The 11,078-nt window shown below is 65.4% G+C and overlaps 2 protein-coding genes across 2 annotated transcripts; both read right to left on the reverse strand.

Moving 5' to 3' along the window:
• Positions 1 to 1,082: 1,082 nt before the first annotated feature.
• Positions 1,083 to 4,229, reverse strand: LOC117097769 (progestin and adipoQ receptor family member 4). The gene is made up of 3 exons (XM_033236039.1): positions 3,516 to 4,229; positions 1,982 to 2,203; positions 1,083 to 1,846 (listed from the first exon to the last, which is right to left on the reverse strand). The coding sequence occupies exons 1-3, from the start codon at positions 3,679 to 3,681 to the stop codon at positions 1,413 to 1,415; spliced, it is 822 nt and encodes a 273-aa protein (XP_033091930.1). The 5' UTR covers positions 3,682 to 4,229; the 3' UTR covers positions 1,083 to 1,412.
• Positions 4,230 to 4,977: 748 nt separating this feature from the next.
• On the reverse strand, positions 4,978 to 9,164 carry LOC117097770 (kremen protein 2-like). Its single transcript, XM_033236040.1, is given in 11 exon segments — positions 4,978 to 5,571; positions 5,777 to 5,855; positions 5,936 to 6,061; positions 6,139 to 6,471; positions 6,565 to 6,582; positions 6,585 to 6,717; positions 6,908 to 6,942; positions 6,945 to 7,031; positions 7,108 to 7,199; positions 8,289 to 8,463; positions 8,708 to 9,164. Coding segments are annotated over 11 exon segments (1,383 nt in total). The 5' UTR covers positions 8,802 to 9,164; the 3' UTR covers positions 4,978 to 5,360.
• Between the last annotated feature and the right edge of the window lie 1,914 nt (positions 9,165 to 11,078).

Genomic DNA, 11,078 nt, shown 5'->3' on the forward strand with positions numbered 1-11,078 from the left:
TTCAGAGTGCACCAAGTTTTTATTGTCCCTGACTGTGGCTCCCTGCCTGTTTGTCAGGTGGGAGCCTGGAGCCTGTGTAGGGACGGAGCTGGTTTCATCCCGCACTCCATAGCCCTGGACACCCTGTTTGTCTTGCCCGCCCTCCTGCAGGCCCTCACTCTCCCCTGAGGCTGTCCTGGCCCGGACTGTGGGGAGCACCTCCACCCCCCGGAGCAGGTGCATACCAGGTAAGCAGATCCATGGGCTGGGGTGGGCAGGGCTGGCTTTTGAATCCTGAGTGTCACTACTGTCTCCTCCCTACTCCCAGGGATGCCCTGGACCTAAGTGACATCGACTCAGAGCCTCCTCGGGGCTCCTTCCCCTCCTTTGAGCCTCGGAACCTCCTCAGCCTGTTTGAGGACACCCTAGACCCAACCTGAGCCCCAGGCTCTGCCTCTGCACTTTTAACCTTTTATCCTGTGTCCTTCCCATCGCCCTTGAAAGCTGGGGCCCCTCGGGAACTCCCATGGTCTTTGCTGCCTGGCCATGTCCAATAAAAAGTATTTGAACCTGGGAGCACCCAAGCCTGCTCATGTGGCATACATGCCCTTCCTGTCCCCTTACTGATGTCATCTAGGGTCTTAGGCCCCTGAGGCTGAGCCCTGCTGTAGAACTCAGCGCTCCTAGCCTTGGGCCAGCAGCTGAAGCCCCATGCTGTGTGGAACAAAGAGGTTTCCTGAGCGGGCACATCCCTGGTGGGCACCTGGAGCTGTTGGAGTATGGCACTCAAGGTGGAGGGCAGGCACGGCCCAGAGGTCCCAGGATCCGAGGCCACTGAGCTCCATATGCCAGTTTCCTAGAAGAAGTAGCTGCAGCCCTTGTGCCTGTGGCCAGCTGGTACGAGAAGGGTCCACGCCCCCTTGGTCCTTTTGCCCTGAATGCCTTACTCCATAGTCTCTGGGCGGAGGGAGCCAGGGCAGGCAAGCTCGTGGCTGCTGGGAGGGCTGGTATGCAGGGCAGAAAGATGGAGGTCAGGAAGTCTGGGCCCAATGGGCTGGCCAGAGCCTGGTGGGAGGAGCAGGATGGGGTGAGGGCTCCGGGCTGGCGGCCTGGCAGGACTTGAACTCTCAGAGCAAGGCATGACCCCAGAGTCCCTCTGGTCCAACCCCACAGGTCACAGAGGGTAAAGAGGTCCCAAGAGGGAAAGACTTCCTTCCAGCTGACACAGTAAAACAGGAGCTTGGAGGGAAAAGGCAGGGAAGGAATTTGGAGTGCCACGGCATGGGCAGAAGAGGTCAGTCCACAGAGAAGAATGGGTGAACAGGGCTCCTGCCAAGACATCTCGTGAGCTGGAAGTCTCCAGGGAGCTAGCCCCTTGCAGACAAGTTGGGAGGAACACCTGGAGGCTGCTGTGGGCAGGCTGGCATGGCAGCTTAGTCCCGGGGACAGGCGTGGTGGGCAGCCCAGAGTAGGTCGGGCACAACGCCGGCATGCAGCTGCAGGATGGAGCCCACGCTCAGCAGGTGCATGATCTGGTGGGAATTGCCCCAGTAGTCGAAGCGGCCGGGTCCCCAGCGCTCGGGCAGGCGGGCTACGTTCACCAGCCCCCCAAGCAGCGCCAGTGCGTCCATGCGAAGGTAGCAAGGCAGGGAGCCTGGAGCCCCTGAGCCCAGCCCTACTCCCCGGGCCCCGAATACCAGCAGGCGGGCAGCAGCCTGCCAACCAAATGCCCGGAGCCGAGCACTAGTGGAGGGGGCGGTGAGGGCACGCCAGCCGGCCAGACCCGACAACACGGTGTAGCCCACCAGGGCAGCCGGGCGCAGCCAGGGCCTGCAGGCCAGGGTGCAATGGATGATGGGCAGGGCCCCTGCACAGAGGAGAGAACAGGAGAGGGTATGTCAGTATGAGGGTCCGCCTACCCTTCCCTACCCATGGCTTGTATGCGTGTCCCATGCCTCCCCCACCAGTGGCTCCAGCTCCCATCCCTTGGGCCCTGACTCACCAAGGGTGTTGACAAGGCAGACCCCACACATGTCCAGGGCGAGGAGCCGGGCGTACACAGCGCTGCCCCCTTGGTGGCACATAAAGAGGTGATAGAGCACGGAGCCTGCGGGGGGTGCCAGGCAGGCCACGCAGTGTGTGCCTCCCAGCCAGCCATCCTTGCCCAGCTGACCCCAGGGCATGGTCATTGGCACCAACACCAGGAAGCCCAGCAGGGCCAGCCCTAGGGAGGGAGACAGTCATCTACCAGATAGCTTCAGTCACATCCTCAAGGGGACCACAGTCCAGACACAACACAGGGCAGAGCAAGACAGGTCCAGGTAATGCTGTCATCCAGCTGGCCACCTGGTCTTGGCCAGAGGCAGGCCCTGGGCAAAAGGTTTTTGGCACTGGTTACTTATCATGGCTCCTGGTCTGGGAAGTAGAGACCATGATCCCCACTTTGCAGGTGATGAAATAGACTTGGAGGGGCTGAGCAACAGGCCCCAGGTGAGCCCAGCAAGTAAGCAATGGCAGAGGACAAGCCTGCGCCGTCCCACCCTCACACTGCTCTCCCCACACAAGCAGGAGGTCACAGGAGAAGCCTAAGGCAGTGAAACCTCAAGCTGAGTTGTGAAGAGGACACATGAGCAGTGATGCCAGCCCGGGGCCACTTAGCTTGCTCTTCACAACCCAAGTCCTCCCCTCTCCATAAGTGTCCAGACAAATAGAGGCACTGGGCCTTTTTATCTTCCAAAAAGGGGTGAGACCAGGCAGGGGAAGACAAGTCCAGAATGAAGGGAAGGGGGCTGAGAGGGGCTCATCCCAGCTCTCCAGGCCTCTCCCTGGGGAGTTTCATTCCAGCCTAGCCCTTTCTGGGGGTCTCCACCCCTCCCTGCCGACCTCTAGCTCTGGCCTCCAGGGAGCCAAATGGAGCTCCGAATGCTGCCCACTCTTGTGGGATGTGGCCTGGCAAAAACTCGGGGAAGGCACCCAGCCCAGGCCCGGCCGCTCATGGTCCCTTGCCTGCCTGGGGCAGCTCAAGGACGGGCAGGGCTATGTCAGCAGAGCTCCGCGGGGCGCGGAGGAGGGGCCGGGCGCCTGTTGGGGGAAGAAGGAGCCGCCACCAGGCGGAGCCCCAAGACAGAGCTGCTTGGGGCGGGGGCGTCAGGACGGCTGCGCTGGGAGGCTCCTCCTGGGCCCTCTTCACCGCAGTCAACACCATCTCCCGGCTGGGTGCTGGCGGGAGAGGGTGCCCAGGCGCTGGGATTACAGAGGCTGGACACCAAGCTCCCTACCCCTGGGGCTCAGAGGGATTAAGCAGGCTCAGACCCCACTCTGCTTCGCTCTCCTGACCCGGCCCCCACCCGCCGGGAAAGCGGAAGCAGGCAGCGCGGCCGGGACAATGGCAGCTTTGTCACCGCGGCTACTGGCCGTGCCAGGGCCGGGGCAGCCCAGGACTTGGGCTCTGGGGCCCTCCTCGGCCTCAAAGCCCCCGGCCCAAGGCGGGCAGGGCGGCCGCGGGTGTGGGAAGCGCGTTGCGGGACGCGGCTCACCGTGCGTGTAGATGTTGCCCAGTTCGTTGTGCAGGTAGAAGAGGCTGCGCAGGCAGCCTGAGCCGCTGCTGGCGGGCCGGTACCCGGTCAGCACGAACTTATTGAACTGCAGGTGCGGCGGCGAGCTGGCCCAGTCCAGCAGGCGCGGCCCGGCCAGGAACGCCATGGTCCGCACCGCGCGGGCAGCCCGTGCTCCTCCTGTCCCCGAGCCGCCGCCTCAGTGGGGCCGCAGCGCGGGGAGGCCCATCACTGCCAGGCGCCCGGCGCCCACCCGCCGCCCTGCGCTCGATCGGCGCACGCGCTGGCTAGGGGGTCCCAGCGCGCGCCCCTCCCGCGCTGCGCACGCGCGAGTCCGACGCCCCCGCGCCGGGGTGGAGGCTGGGGACGCACGGGACGCCTGAGCGCACTGCGGTCGGCTCCGCCGAGGCAGACGCGCCGCAGGGACTGCTCGCGGCGGCAGCGGTGGCCGGTAGTCTCTCTGCAGCCGGGAGGACGGGCGCGGCCGGACGCGGGAGGGGACGCCAGGCTCCGCCCAGGCTCCTAGTCCCCGCCGGCCGGCCAGCGTTTAGCGCGCGGGGCTCCTGACGTCTTCGCAGCGAGAGCCAATGGGCGCGGCCGGCGGGGAGGCTCCGCCCCGAGGTTGCCCAGGCCTCGCCTCCTAGCATAGTTTGCGCGATCCCAGTCCGGTTTGCATGGGGTGGCTGGGGGCTTGCGACCCGACGTTCCGGGCCCTGAGAGCTCCGCTAGAGTGACCCTGGCACCTCGTGTCCCTCAGAACTGTGCATCCGGGCTTTCCGCATGACACCCAGGTCTCCGCACCTTTGGGCACCCACCCTCGAGGGTACAGTCCCGCCACCCAGCCCCACCCTGCAGACCGGGCTCTGTCCAAGGTGCTGCCGGACGGGTCCGGCCTAGATTCGGTGCGCCCCCACTCCAGAGTGATCTCTCCGCCGGCCGGACTGCTCCGGAGTGCAGCAAGGCGCTCCCCGGTACCCAGGCCTTTGAAGGCGTGGCTCACGCGCCCGCAGCTGTCCGGAGAGGCCCTGCCCTTCGCACCAGGCTTCTCGGAGCGTGGGCTCGGCCCAACTCGTTCCCAGTTATCGCCCACAAGGCGCATCCTTGCGGGGCCCTGCCCAGGACAGACAGGAAACAGAAAAGATGTAAGGTTGGAGGTCAAGGGAGCAAAGTTGGCCTCCGCCCCGTCCACCCTGAGCAGGGACCAGGAAGGCACCCCTTCTTCAGCATAACGCTGCCCACGATCCTCCTCCCTGGAGCCCCCGCCTTCTACAGGACTCCACCCATCCACCCATCTGTCTGCGTTCCGGGTCCTTCTCTGCATTCTAGGCAGTTCCACCAAAGTCTGCGTGCAACGCCCTTTATTTGCATGGACACACGCAACCCTCGGCGCCGATATGGTCATTAACATGCTCCTCCCACCGCGGAAGAACTTTCGAGGCCCGGACCCAAGTAGATCCTTTATTCAAAGTCTATGGGGGTCTTTTTGACCGTTTTTATTGACCTGTGACCTCTCACTGAGGACAGCAGTCTAAGATCACCCCCAGAGGGGTTCAAAGACCTCTAAAACCAGAGACCACCCCCACATAAAGGTCCATGGAGAGGGGACTGGATTTCTCTTGCCCTTTGGTCTGGACCATCTGGACCCCCACGGTAAGGGCAAGTCCCAGATAATAGCACCAGATGTTTCCTGTCCGACTTCTGGTCTCCCCAAGATGACCAGAGGCCAAGCTGCCCCTAAACAGGCGCAAGGCCGAGGTAGGGCGTGGCGCAGCACAGCATCTCAGTATCTTGCTGGTGGCGAGTCCAGCGGACCCTGGGGGTCCAGAGTCAGAGAGCGGAGATGAGCGAGCGCAGGGAGCTCTGGCTGGAGGCACTCAGAGGCCGGTAGCCCGCGGCAGAACCCTCAACCTGGGGGTCCCCGGGGGAGCAGGGTAGGGGCACCCCTCGGGGCTGTCGGTACCACACAGCCCAGCTTCTCCTGGGGCCCCTGGAAGGCCCCAGCGCCGGGGACCCTTTTCCCGGAGCCAGCAGACAGCTCCTAGAGAGGGAGCAGACATCAGCCGAGCCCGACCAATCCCGCTGCAGCGTCCTGCTCTACCTGCGATCCCGCGCGCGATCCTGTGTGTGGACCCAAAGCCTCGCTCCCTTAAGATCCCAGGAGTTCCTTCCTAGCTCCGTTCCCTTCTGGGGCCCCGGCTCCCCACCACAGGTCCGCCCTCAGGCCTTGCCCCAGCGCCCCGCACCGTCGGCGCAGCGGACGCAGCAGCCCCAGGAGCAGCAGCAGCAGCACCGAGATAGCCGTCACCGTCGAGAAGACCCGGGCTGCGGGCACACGGCTGCGGTGAGGATGGGCTTGAGAGGGCGGCTCCCTGACTCCCTCCCGTCCCGCGCGCCCGCCTCACCCCCCATCGCAGCCTGCGGAGCCCCAGGCCTGGGGCTGCAGCTCACGTTGGCCCCGTTGAGCGGCGCCGCGGGGGTCTGGGCCGAGCCCTCGGGGGCCGCTGGGTCCTCGGTGGCGTCCTGCAGCCCTGCGGAGAGGGGCGTGAGGCGGAGTGGGGAGAGCGGGGTGGGAACAGCGGGCAGGGCGCGCCGGGCCGGGGCTCACCGCGGTAGGTGAGCGCGAAGCCTTGCGCGTGGCCCCGCGCGTCGCTTCGGAAAGTGAGCAGCAGCGCGGCAGTGCCCAGGCGCAGCGGCCCGGGAGGCGGTGGGCGGGCGCCATCGAAGGCGCGGAGCAGGCTGCCCGAAGCTGCGTCGCGCAGCTCCAGCCGGTCGCGGGGGTCGGCCAGCTCGAAGAGGCGGAAGGTGAGCTCCAGCGCGGCGCCCGGCGGGCCCAGGGCCCAGCTGCAGTTCCGGTCCGGCCCGTACTCGTCCGGGAAGTCCGGGGAGTAGATGACGCCCTGAGGCGCCGTCCAGTTCCCCTGGCAGGAGCCCACGGACACTGAGGGCGGAGCCGGCAGTCAGCACCCTGAGGTCCACGACACGGCGGCTTCCCTGCCCTTCCAGGCCCCACTGGTCCCCGCCCACTCCTCACCTTCATAGACGCCCAGCCGCCATCTCCGCCACACAGCTGTCCCGGGTGGCCGAAACAGATCTGATCACAGTCGGTGGCGGGGGCCAGGCGTCCCCGGGCCAGGTCGCTTTCAGAGCCACAGAAGCAGGCGTAACCAGCCTCCACGCCCGCCAGCTGGGAGCACAGTCTGGGTGACCCCAGGGCAGGGGCTGGGGTAGGGGTAAGTGGTGGTGGGGCCTGGGGTCGGGGTGGAATGGGCTGGAGGTTCAGAAACGGTGTCTGGGTTTGGCAACTGAGTGATGGGAGTTGAGTGGGGTCTTTAGATCCAGGTCAGGGGTCACTGGTCTGGGCCCGTGAGCAGTACCTGGTACCCCTTCATGCGGCAGAAGCGAAGGCACACTGGACCGTGAGCTTCGTGGAGGTGCCGCTGGGGCCGCTGAGGGCTGGGGGTGCCCCTGAGTCCACAAAGCATCCCAGGTAGCCTGGCACTGAGGGGGGAGAGTCAGACTTCCATGACTCCAAAAACAACCCTCCTTCCCACCTCTGTCCAGCTGCGCCACTCACTGTGACAGGTGGGGATGTCGCAATAGCGCCAGTAGATGCCCTCCTCTGTCTCAGCCACGTAGCACCACGGCTGCACGTCACCGTCTGGGTTACTGCGGGTGGGAAGGAGGTGGTGGGGGTCCCACCACCCCAAGAATAGCAAACCCAGGTCTGGCCGCGCGGCCTGTACTCCAAGTGGCCTTCAAGCCTCTGTGCCTGTAAGCGGCTGTGCTCCCTGCTGTCCACCCACAAATTCCAGTTTTGTCCACGCAGAGCTCTGCCTGATGAAGGAACTGGACCGTCGACTTCCGAGTGGACAGCGGGAATCTTTAAAGGGGCCTTGAGAGCTGTCTTTAGGCTTCAGCTGTTGCTAGACTTGACTCCATATATGAGAACTTTGAGGCCATCTGTAGTCTTCACCCCCACCCGGCATGGGCCTCAGCCACTTCCATCCCTCAAACCCCACCTTTTTTTTTTTTTTTGAGACCAAGTCTTGCTCTGTCACCCAGGCTGGAGTGCAGTGGCCTGATCTCTGCTCACTGCAAGCTCCACCTCCCGGGTTCAAGCGATTCTCCTGCCTCAGCCTCCTGAGTAGCTGGGATTACAGGCGCCTGCCACCACGCCCGGCTAATTGTTTGTATTTTTAGTAGAAATAGGGTTTCACCATGGTAGCTAGACTGGTCTCGAACTCCTGACCTCAGATGATCCGTCCGCCTTGGCCTCCTAAAGTGCTGAGATTACAGGTTTGGCCACCGCGCCTGGCCTCCAACCCCGCTTAAAAGCAGAAGAGCTTTGCAGCTCTCCTCCTGCTCGGTCCATCCTGCCTCAGACCGTAGCTGTGGCTCTGAACCCCAAAATAAGTTGTGTGACAAGAGCCGGTCCCCTCACTCCAGGGAACCCCCCCCCCCGACCAGGTCCCGCCCATACGAGTCCTTTGAGTGCCCGGGTCCATTTCTCTCCTGGCCCTGAAATGAGGCTCTGCAGAAATTGTGCACCTGAGGAGGACCCCTTTTGCGCCAGAGTTCCGCGCCCCCCGCCCCGCCCCGCCCCGCCCCTCGTTCTGGCCCTGCCCCCAGGTTCTTCGGGCGGCTGCGTTACCGGTCCACCGCAGACCTCCACCCCGCCCGCACAGAGGCCCCGCCTTGGGCCATCCCCGCAATGGCGAGCCCAGCCTCGCCCCCAGCGCAGGCCCCGCCCCTCACCGGCAGAAGTTGTGCGCGCCCAGCCCCCAGCGGCCCTGGGGGTCGCTGGCGCTGCTGTAGCTGTGTTGCTGCGTCTGGTCCCAGAAGAGGCACGGGCGGCCCGCCCCGCGCGGGCCAGTGCGGTTCTGGTGGCCGCGGTAGTCAGCCCCATTCACCTGGAAACACTCGGACAGGCCTGCACGGCAAAGGCGGGGCCTGGGGAAGTCCGGACCCATGCCGGGCATCCTCGCGCCCCTACGCCACCTCCCGCCTGTGTCCCCAGCCAGCGTCCCCTCACCAGCCCCTGCGGGAACCCTCGGGCTGCTCAGCTGCTCCAGCCACCTGCTCTGTCACCCTCCCCAGCCTTGGGGGTCTGGCCCTGGCGACGGAGGCCAAGGAGAGGGTGGTGAACACGGCCCGTCAGCTGTGCCCGTACTTACCTGGACTGTGCAGGCTCCCAGCCCAGGCTCCTGGCGGCTGCAGCAGTGGGAGGAAGAGGAGAAAGAGGAAGCCCTGCAGGGCATGTGTCCCCATCGCCCCCAACCAAGGATAGGTCACCCTCGCCCGGACACGGCCCGGGCTGCCCCCGGGGTCGTTCCGGGGTGTCCCAGGAGACCTGGGGGGCGTTGTCCTCTGACAGTCTGCCCTCGTCCGACTCTGAGCCGCGCTCTCCGTCTGGGGTGGGTAAATCTCTCCTGGGGGTCTTTGCCTCCCAGGGCCTCTGCCCCTGGAGGCGTCTCTCTGCCCCTGTCCCTACCAGGGTCTCTCCGGGGGGGGATCTGGCCGGGGGCGTTCTCAGTCTCTGTCTCAGCGAGCTCTGGGCGGTGCCTCGGCCTCTACACCCGCCCCCTCTCACTGCGCCTGGTTCTCGGCGTCTCCCTCGCCCAGGTCTCCAACATGCTGACTCCTGCCCCCCTCGCATCCCTCCTTGGATCCCTCCCCTTGGGTCTCTCCCTCCCCACGTGGGAGGCCGAGAAGCCCCGCCCAGGACTGGAGCGGAGGCAGCAGGTCCAGACGCCTCCCACGCCCGTTCCCCAGACCCCAGGCGTCCCGCGCCTCCCCGCCCCCTCTCTCTGAGGTCGGTGCCGGTTCAAGTGGGAGGGTGTGGAGGGGGACAGGCGAGGCAAGCGGACGGAAGGCCCTTAAAATGGGAGATACAGAACCCCCTCCCGTGGCCGCACGCGCCCCAGGATACCCCGGAATGTCAGAGTTACAAGCGCCCTCCTTCCAGTGCACGCACGCGTTCGCACTCTCACCCATTCATTGCCAGGTGCTCACGCGCACACTTTCTTCGGATCCGCACGCCCCTCCCGCCCCTGGTCCAGATGTCGCTGGCCTGAAGGAGGAAGCGCCACTCCCTGCCCCCGCGCCCACGAGACAGGCGGGAGTCGTGGACGCTCAGTCCGGGATAGGCAGGGGCAGCTGGTGTCTGGGGAGAAAGGCAGCTGTGCCCCAGGTCCCAGTCTGTCCCCTCCTCCCCGCCCCCCGCCTTTCCCTGGGACCCCTAGCCCAGACTCTCCCGAGCCTTCGCACTGCAGTGGAATTCCCCCAGCGGCGCCCCCCACCTGGCGGAGAAGGGGGAGGGGAGCAGGCCCAGGCAGGCGTGGGGGGAAATTCCCCGCCCCCTCCCCCTGGGCCCGACTCCTCTGAGTCCTCTGATCTCCCAGCGCCACCCGCCCGCTGCCCCCAGGGCTTGGGGGGAGGCCAGCGCAGGTGCGTGGGAGGGCAGAGGCAGGGGCCGGGGGAAGGAACTGGTGGGGGCCGGGCGCCCAGAGCGGCCCCGCCCCGTCCAGACCCCTTTGCCCCTCAGTCCAGCCTGCCCAGCCCGCACCAGGCCCTCACTAAGCTGTTGAGCCCAGGCCGACCTGTCCCCGCCCTGCAGCCCCCACACCCTCTCTGCCCCGCTGCGGATGGAGAAGCAAGTTGGGATTCAGGGAAGTTCTGCCAGGCCCGGGCACCCGCTGCGGTCCTGGGACCCCCAGGGATCTTCCAGCTAGCGCCTCACGCCAGTGCGCTCTGGAGGAGGGGTGTGGAGCCAAGGTGGGGGCATCTGAAGGAGCTTGGCTTACTGAGACTCTAAGCCAGGGTCCCGGTCGCCTCCTCCGGGAGCTCTCTCAGCGGCCAGGCTGGTCCGGCTCACTGAGCCCTGAGCTGGGGTCCTTCAGCACCCATTGACTTCCTGGAACCCAACTGCACTTCCTGAGGAGGGAGCAGCCAAGACCACCTGTCTGCCCGGTCTCTCTTGGAGGGGGCTGAGTGAAGTCCTCCCAGGCTCCAGTCCACAGAGGGTGTCCTAGGGGCAGGCCTGGTCGATGGTGGTGCGTGGGGAGCTCCACCCTCTGATGATGGGGCAAGGTGGGGACAGGGGCAATTAAGGACTCTATGTGGGGAAAGGGGTTGGGACGCTGGTGGAAGAATCGGCCCCTTCCCTCGAGAGAGCAGGGTCTACAAAATCTGTCCCTTTGTCCCTGGCACTGTGACACCCGGTTCAGTTGGCCCAGGCCTGTCTCCTCCAGAGGGGGCAGTGGGTGAGAGGAAGGGGGTGCTCAGTGCTGAGGCTGGGACACTGAGATGGAGTGGGGTGGAGTATCCCTGCGGCAAACTCCAGTCTCAGGTCACTCATGGAAACTTCCAGAACTAAGAAGCCCACCCCCACACCACTTCCCAAGCATTTGGCACTCAGGGCTCTGCAAGCAGCAGCATGTCTGCCCTCCTGACACTCTGCGAGGGGGGACAACTTCATCTCCCCATTCTGCAGATGGGGCACAGAGGTGGTAACTGGTGACTCGTGGACGTCACCAGCTATTAAAT

Source organism: Trachypithecus francoisi, unplaced genomic scaffold (assembly GCF_009764315.1).
Source record: "Trachypithecus francoisi isolate TF-2019V2 unplaced genomic scaffold, Tfra_2.0 Lachesis_group15, whole genome shotgun sequence".
NCBI classification, from domain to species: domain Eukaryota; kingdom Metazoa; phylum Chordata; class Mammalia; order Primates; family Cercopithecidae; genus Trachypithecus; species Trachypithecus francoisi.